Source organism: Cherax quadricarinatus, unplaced genomic scaffold (assembly GCF_038502225.1).
Source record: "Cherax quadricarinatus isolate ZL_2023a unplaced genomic scaffold, ASM3850222v1 Contig2086, whole genome shotgun sequence".
In the NCBI taxonomy this organism is placed as follows: Eukaryota; Metazoa; Arthropoda; class Malacostraca; order Decapoda; family Parastacidae; genus Cherax; species Cherax quadricarinatus.
In genome coordinates this window covers 59,354-68,687 of record NW_027197112.1, presented here as the reverse complement: position 1 = coordinate 68,687, position 9,334 = coordinate 59,354, and the positions used below count along the sequence as shown (strand labels likewise).

The 9,334-nt window shown below is 42.9% G+C and overlaps 1 protein-coding gene across 1 annotated transcript in view; it reads right to left on the bottom strand.

The window, feature by feature from the left end:
- Window positions 1-93: 93 nt before the first annotated feature.
- Window positions 94-9,334, bottom strand: part of LOC128706358 (teneurin-m-like) — a 48,971-nt gene continuing 39,730 nt past the window's right edge. Inside the window, exons 5-6 of the mRNA XM_070081256.1 lie at window positions 1,117-1,340; window positions 94-607 (exon numbers count right to left, since the gene is read on the bottom strand). Coding sequence (XP_069937357.1) covers window positions 366-607; window positions 1,117-1,340 — 466 coding nt within the window. The 3' untranslated portion in view covers window positions 94-365. The remainder of the gene's footprint in view (window positions 608-1,116; window positions 1,341-9,334) is intronic.

Sequence of the window (9,334 nt, the reverse complement as noted above, 5' to 3'; positions counted from 1 at the left end):
TGGAGTTCAATCTGAACAGTCTAGGGTCAAAAGGATTGAACCTGCTAGTAACAGATATGGAAAAGGACCTCAAAATCAGCATCACGCCACATAAATTGCTATAATTGTGCATAAATAATACCACCTCCCCCCTCCCCATACTTTCTACTATATGGTATACCCACGTACCACTGAGTTCACAACACTCGCCTCCAAATTTACTCCACACCCACCACTTCTGACTATACTATCACAATCAGTACTACTGCTACCACACTTGTAATAATACCTCTGCCATATACTGCATCTTAAGGCACTGTCACCAGTACCTGTTACAGTACCACCATTAGTTACAGCACATCCCTGCCCACCACTCACACCTACCACTACACCACCACCAGCATAAATGACCACACCAACCTAGCATTAAAGGCGGAGCCCTCGGCATAATTCTGGACAGAGCCCTCCTCCACAATGAAGCGCATCCGCTGGAAGAAGGAGGCGGTGACAGCAGGTGGCTGCTTCCTCAGGAGGATGTCGATGGGGTCAACAGAAGTGAGGCACAGTGTGGACTGGTGGCAGGGGGTTGTCGAACAGCACTCGGCATCAGCACAATCTACCAGCCCATCTGGACATACACACACATGTACAGTAATTTGCTATACAGGCATCCTACAACATCTTGCCATGTCACAAAGATGTGAAGGAGGAGCTCCTGGGAAAAGTATGTTGCATTTTACTCCTCCACTTCTTTGTGTGTTTAGCAACTTGTCTCTCATATGTGTTTAGTATTATGGCAAGAAATCAGTTTTAAATGAGGGAGAGAAGATATACAGTATTACAGAAAAAATAACTGTGCATCCTTTCCTGAAGTAATCTGGGCATCGGAATGTAGTACTGCAATGTTATTTACTTTATACAACAGTACTTTTGGTCTACTTTCAATAGGCTGTATTCAATATTCTTGATAATTTCACAGTGTGAAAGTAGAGTATGACAGTAAATACATTATTAATAAAGGCTTTGTTTCACTATGATAACTGAATAGGCAATGTGATACTGAAGTAAAGTCTTCGTTAATTAAAATGTTATCTTTCAGCAAGGTGTATACAAACTTCTCTGACATGGGTCACTTACCTCCATCATTATCCTTGTTATCGTCACAGTCTGTTTCTAGCTTCACAGAGCAGTCATAACCTTCCCAGTCATTCTGACAACGACACATCCACTCCTCCTTCTCCATAACACAGGCTCCATTGCCGGAGCAGTCACTGGGGCAGCCAGCCAGAGTACAGTGGCGGCCGTTCCAACCCGTCATGCAGATGCAAGTGCCATTCTTACACTGCCCGTGCTCCTCACATCTGAAACCACCACACCAATAGTTAGGTAACTCCACAAACAACACTTAAGTAGCCATGATATAATAAAACAATAAAAACAGAGTACCCTATTCCTTACAATACATGTACATGTTAAATTTAAATTTCAAAGTACGGTATTCCCTACATGTCACCCAAGGGAAAAAATTCTTCCCAGGTAAAAAAATAAAGAATATAAAGGTAACTCCAGAAGGCCAATTGACTTACACAAGGCAGTTCTGATGTATGTTCAACCATTTTCACTTGTACATTTGTAATATTTGTCTTTGAAACTTCCATTATAAATATTTGTCCTTGAAACTTCCATTATAAATATTTGTCCTTGAAACTTCCATTATAAATGAAGACTGGTATACATGTGTGAAGTCATATTTCTGAACTAGTGTTTGCTGCTTTTCACTGGGTTTATTTTATATTTTCTCTCCTATATCTCACATCAGTACTTTGTTATAGGAGTGTAGGTTTGGAATCAGGTACCCCAGTATCTTCTGTGTATATACAGAATTATCATACAATTATATACAGATGTGACTCCCATATCCGTGGGGATATGTTTCAATGTCTACTGCACATACCTGAAACTGTGGATAGTAGCAAACCCTATATATAAGTTGTTTTTCGTTTACATACCTACAATAAAGTTTAACATAAATTATGCACAATAAGTGGAGAAGTAGCACTTTTTCACTAATGGGAAACACTTCACAGCTTCTCTTAGGCTTTGAAGAACTGTCACCATCACTACTTTTGTGCTTTGGGTCCATTATTAAGCAAAATTAAGGGTTATTTTTGGGCCACGGTAAACTGCAGATAACTGAAACAGCGAAAACTGGACTTGAGGATACAGCGGTGCTACTATACACTACTATTGCTACTAATTGCAAGTTTTACTTATCTGGCATGACATAATGTGTATATATATATATATATATATATATATATATATATTTTTTTATTTTTTTTTTTTTTATTATCACACCGGCCGATTCCCACCAAGGCAGGGTGGCCCGAAAAAGAAAAACTTTCACCATCATTCACTCCATCACTGTCTTGCCAGAAGGGTGCTTTACACTACAGTTTCTAAACTGCAACATTAACACCCCTCCTTCAGAGTGCAGGCACTGTACTTCCCATCTCCAGGACTCAAGTCCGGCCTGCCGGTTTCCCTGAATCCCTTCATAAATGTTACTTTGCTCACACTCCAACAGCACGTCAAGTATTAAAAACCATTTGTCTCCATTCACTCCTATCAAACACGCTCACGCATGCCTGCTGGAAGTCCAAGCCCCTCGCACACAAAACCTCCTTTACCCCCTCCCTCCAACCCTTCCTAGGCCGACCCCTACCCCGCCTTCCTTCCACTACAGACTGATACACTCTTGAAGTCATTCTGTTTCGCTCCATTCTCTCTACATGTCCGAACCACCTCAACAACCCTTCCTCAGCCCTCTGGACAACAGTTTTGGTAATCCCGCACCTCCTCCTAACTTCCAAACTACGAATTCTCTGCATTATATTCACACCACACATTGCCCTCAGACATGACATCTCCACTGCCTCCAGCCTTCTCCTCGCTGCAACATTCATCACCCACGCTTCACACCCATATAAGAGCGTTGGTAAAACTATACTCTCATACATTCCCCTCTTTGCCTCCAAGGACAAAGTTCTTTGTCTCCACAGACTCCTAAGTGCACCACTCACTCTTTTTCCCTCATCAATTCTATGATTCACCTCATCTTTCATAGACCCATCCGCTGACACGTCCACTCCCAAATATCTGAATACGTTCACCTCCTCCATACTCTCTCCCTCCAATCTGATATTCAATCTTTCATCACCTAATCTTTTTGTTATCCTCATAACCTTACTCTTTCCTGTATTCACCTTTAATTTTCTTCTTTTGCACACCCTACCAAATTCATCCACCAATCTCTGTAACTTCTCTTCAGAATCTCCCAAGAGCACAGTGTCATCAGCAAAGAGCAGCTGTGACAACTCCCACTTTGTGTGTGATTCTTTATCTTTTAACTCCACGCCTCTTGCCAAGACCCTCGCATTTACTTCTCTTACAACCCCATCTATAAATATATTAAACAACCACGGTGACATCACACATCCTTGTCTAAGGCCTATATATATATATATATATATATATATATATATTTTATTTATTATCACACCGGCCGATTCCCACCAAGGCAGGGTGGCCCGAAAAAGAAAAACTTTCACCATCATTCACTCCATCACTGTCTTGCCAGAAGGGTGCTTTACAATACAGTTTTTAAACTGCAACATTAACACCCCTCCTTCAGAGTGCAGGCACTGTACTTCCCATCTCCAGGACTCAAGTCCGGCCTGCCGGTTTCCCTGAATCCCTTCATAAATGTTACTTTGCTCACACTCCAACAGCACGTCAAGTATTAAAAACCATTTGTCTCCATTCACTCCTATCAAACACGCTCACGCATGCCTGCTGGAAGTCCAAGCCCCTCGCACACAAAACCTCCTTTACCCCCTCCCTCCAACCCTTCCTAGGCCGACCCCTACCCCGCCTTCCTTCCACTACAGACTGATACACTCTTGAAGTCATTCTGTTTCGCTCCATTCTCTCTACATGTCCGAACCACCTCAACAACCCTTCCTCAGCCCTCTGGACAACAGTTTTGGTAATCCCGCACCTCCTCCTAACTTCCAAACTACGAATTCTCTGCATTATATTCACACCACACATTGCCCTCAGACATGACATCTCCACTGCCTCCAGCCTTCTCCTCGCTGCAACATTCATCACCCACGCTTCACACCCATATAAGAGCGTTGGTAAAACTATACTCTCATACATTCCCCTCTTTGCCTCCAAGGACAAAGTTCTTTGTCTCCACAGACTCCTAAGTGCACCACTCACTCTTTTTCCCTCATCAATTCTATGATTCACCTCATCTTTCATACACCCATCCGCTGACACGTCCACTCCCAAATATCTGAATACGTTCACCTCCTCCATACTCTCTCCCTCCAATCTGATATTCAATCTTTCATCACCTAATCTTTTTGTTATCCTCATAACCTTACTCTTTCCTGTATTCACCTTTAATTTTCTTCTTTTGCACACCCTACCAAATTCATCCACCAATCTCTGCAACTTCTCTTCAGAATCTCCCAAGAGCACAGTGTCATCAGCAAAGAGCAGCTGTGACAACTCCCACTTTGTGTGTGATTCTTTATCTTTTAACTCCACGCCTCTTGCCAAGACCCTCGCATTTACTTCTCTTACAACCCCATCTATAAATATATTAAACAACCACGGTGACATCACACATCCTTGTCTAAGGCCTACTTTTACTGGGAAAAAATTTCCCTCTTTCCTACATACTCTAACTTGAGCCTCACTATCCTCGTAAAAACTCTTCACTGCTTTCAGTAACCTACCTCCTACACCATACACTTGCAACATCTGCCACATTGCCCCCCTATCCACCCTGTCATACGCCTTTTCCAAATCCATAAATGCCACAAAGACCTCTTTAGCCTTATCTAAATACTGTTCACTTATATGTTTCACTGTAAACACCTGGTCCACACACCCCCTACCTTTCCTAAAGCCTCCTTGTTCATCTGCTATCCTATTCTCCGTCTTACTCTTAATTCTTTCAATTATAACTCTACCATACACTTTACCAGGTACACTCAACAGACTTATCCCCCTATAATTTTTGCACTCTCTTTTATCCCCTTTGCCTTTATACAAAGGAACTATGCATGCTCTCTGCCAATCCCTAGGTACCTTACCCTCTTCCATACATTTATTAAACAATTGCACCAACCACTCCAAAACTATATCCCCACCTGCTTTTAACATTTCTATCTTTATCCCATCAATCCCGGCTGCCTTACCCCCTTTCATTTTACCTACTGCCTCACGAACTTCCCCCACACTCCCAACTGGCTCTTCCTCACTCCTACAAGATGTTATTCCTCCTTGCCCTATACACGAAATCACAGCTTCCCTATCTTCATCAACATTTAACAATTCCTCAAAATATTCCTTCCATCTTCCCAATACCTCTAACTCTCCATTTAATAACTCTCCTCTCCTATTTTTAACTGACAAATCCATTTGTTCTCTAGGCTTTCTTAACTTGTTAATCTCACTCCAAAACTTTTTCTTATTTTCAACAAAATTTGTTGATAACATCTCACCCACTCTCTCATTTGCTCTCTTTTTACATTGCTTCACCACTCTCTTAACCTCTCTCTTTTTCTCCATATACTCTTCCCTCCTTGCATCACTTCTACTTTGTAAAAAACTTCTCATATGCTAACTTTTTCTCCCTTACTACTCTCTTTACATCATCATTCCACCAATCGCTCCTCTTCCCTCCTGCACCCACTTTCCTGTAACCACAAACTTCTGCTGAACACTCTAACACTACATTTTTAAACCTACCCCATACCTCTTCGACCCCATTGCCTATGCTCTCATTAGCCCATCTATCCTCCAATAGCTGTTTATATCTTACCCTAACTGCCTCCTCTTTTAGTTTATAAACCTTCACCTCTCTCTTCCCTGATGCTTCTATTCTCCTTGTATCCCATCTACCTTTTACTCTCAGTGTAGCTACAACTAGAAAGTGATCTGATATATCTGTGGCCCCTCTATAAACATGTACATCCTGAAGTCTACTCAACAGTCTTTTATCTACCAATACATAATCCAACAAACTACTGTCATTTCGCCCTACATCATATCGTGTATACTTATTTATCCTCTTTTTCTTAAAATATGTATTACCTATAACTAAACCCCTTTCTATACAAAGTTCAATCAAAGGGCTCCCATTATCATTTACACCTGGCACCCCAAACTTACCTACCACACCCTCTCTAAAAGTTTCTCCTACTTTAGCATTCAAGTCCCCTACCACAATTACTCTCTCACTTGGTTCAAAGGCTCCTATACATTCACTTAACATCTCCCAAAATCTCTCTCTCTCCTCTGCATTCCTCTCTTCTCCAGGTGCATACACGCTTATTATGACCCACTTCTCGCATCCAACCTTTACGTTAATCCACATAATATATATATATATATATATATATATATATATATATATATATATATATATATATATATATATATATATATATATATATATATATATCATTGCAACATGCAGAAACAAGCAGGCATATATAGAGAAAGATTGCAGTTAGCAGGACTCAATCCCACTAACATATGGACAGGTGAGGTTCCTGAGTGACATTCTCATCCACTCAGCCACAAATGCCTCAAAAGCTGGGCAGCTCCACGTAAGTGGGATTGAGTCCTGCTGACTGCAATCTTTCTCTGCATATACCTGCTTGTTTCTGCATGGTGCATTGATATAAAAATCGCTTCAGAGGTCAGAACATAAAGGAGGAGATTGAAATAGCTTGAATCCATGCTCGAGTCTCATTGATGTGCCCGAGCTGGGAAGAAACATGCGAGTCTTTCTACTCCTGGAGCCCAACCATGGGCCAGGCTCTTTTAGTGCTATCCTGGTTAACCATGCTGTTGCTGCTGATGGATATGTGGGGCAGCAGGCCTTCAGTAGCAACAGTCTGATTGATCGGGCTAGCACCAGACGAGCCTGGCCATGGCCGGGCTCTGGGAATAGATATTCTCAAAACTCATCAAAGGTAAAGGCTACAAAGCCAACCAAGTTGGGTACTTTAATGTTGAAAGTTTGAAGTTGACCAGATAAAGCGTACTCCAATTATCGCCTCTTATGTGCTAATTTTATTGACAAAAATGTTGGAGTATCATATACTCTTTGGATCACTAAGAAACTGGCTTTCAAGCTGGAAAATTAAACAAACCTTTAAAACTTGTCAAAACTACACCATGTAATTTGTTATGCAATTCTGTCTAACCAGTTGGAAGTTATTATTTTATTTATCTAAATCTTATAGCAAATACTGTTTTAAAATTAGGCAGTGTTTAAAATTAATTAAGTCTACGGGAATCACCCACCAAGTGTTGTCTAGTGATCTCATTAGTTTATACATTCACTTGTATACATACTGTAAGTACATGTACATATGTATACATGCACATATGTGTCCATGTATAAGCTTTCAAGAGGAAACTGGACAAGTATCTCCTCTTCAAGGGGGGCTCCTTGGCGTGGTGAAGAGGCTCTTGGTCTGAGGAATTAGCCCTGTCGGTCTTCTTCCTCAGACCGAACCTAATTACCCCCCATTCTCCCCTCCCCTATCCCATCCTCCCCTTTTTCCATTCCTCCTCCTCCTCCCCACCCCTCCCTTTTGCCTTTCCTCTTTTTGGCCTTTGGGATTTCTCCCACAGGCGCGCTAGTTCCTAGGTAGGGGAAAGGACACCGGGGTCCATCCCATTCCGTTGAGGTTCTTGGCGGTGGCGTAGTTTGCCGTGGAATCTGGATTGCCTGGGGATGTCCCGATCCCTCTCCGGTATCCCGGAGTAGCTTTGGGTGTCTTTCAGGCGACGGGTGTATCTCTGGAAGCCACCTTTCGGATTCCGGGTGTGGTGGCCGAAGGAGGTGTGCTTTGTGGTGGATATCTGGCCGCCCTCTCTTTTGTCCACCGAGGTAGCTTGGCAGATGTGAGGTTGCTATCCCGGATTGCTGGTTTACTGGCATGAAGGGTAGGGTATGGCACGGGTTCCATGCTGCATCTGCGCTACTAGCGGTGCTGAGGTCCTCTTGGGTGCGGAGGGAGATTTCCGGCCCTTTCATTCCTCCTGGGAACTATTCCTCCCCGCTCCCCCCTTTTTTTTATTCTTTTTTTTATTTTTCTTTTCTTTTCTTTTTTTTTCTTAAAAACAAAAAAGCAAAGGAGTAACCTAACCATGGAGAACCCAATCCATGAACCCACTACCCCTGGGCCCCTTCTTGATACCGCACCCCATTCTGACCCTGCCTTGTGTTTAGACCACTCTTCGGACACTCCTGATGCCCCTGTACCTCTTGCTGGTGCTGTTTCCTCACCCGCTTCAGGTACCGGGGCTTCGACTGACTCCTTCAATTTGTCTGAACTCCGCTCTCCTTTGACTATGCTTCCGGCTTCTCCCACTACGGTACGGCAATTTTCGAATCGCCCGCCCATTTCACGCCGGACCAACTCCGGTCCTACTCCTAAACGCCAACGTCAATCTCCTGATGATGCTCCTTCGTTACCTTCCCATTCTACTTGGAAAAGACCGACATGTCAAGCACTCTCTCTCCACGCTCAGTTTCGGACCACACAATGGACTAAATTCTTTACTTTAAGACCGACTTCTTCTTCTTCTGCCTACCTTTCTGACCATAGTATTGGCAAAGCGCTCCTGCGTCATGTTGGTAGAGATATTTCATTTCATGCTCTCAAGAGCGGTACGCGCATCGTCACTGTCCAGAATGCTACCCAAGCTCATGATCTTTCTCTCCTTTCAAATATCGATACTACTCCTATCACTATTGAAAAACATCTTTCTCTCAATTCTTGTAGTGGTACTGTCATTCTGCCCCATACCATAGTCCAACAGAATTTCCAGTCATGTGGCAATGACATTTTTGAACAGCTGGAACTCCAGGATCTCCCAATCCTCAAAGTAGACACTTATGTCCTTCCTGCCCGGGGGCGGAGACGTTACCCTTGCAATGTGGCTCGTTTAACTTTTGACATACAGATGACGGGAGTTCTCGGCTATGTCGTGGGACATCGGTTACAAGTTCGAAAGGTGATACCTACACCGCAACAATGTAGAAATTGCTGGCGTTTTGGTCACCCAGCGAAATATTGCAGATCTATGGCCGAATGCCCAGTCTGTGGTGCCAACGACCATTCTAATACATCTTGCAGTCAACCTCCATCTTGCCTTAATTGTAATGAAGCTCACCCTTTGTACTCCCGCCGTTGCCAGGTCTACTTAAATGAACGTGAAATCCATTGCCTCAAAGAGGCAGAAGGTCTCCCTT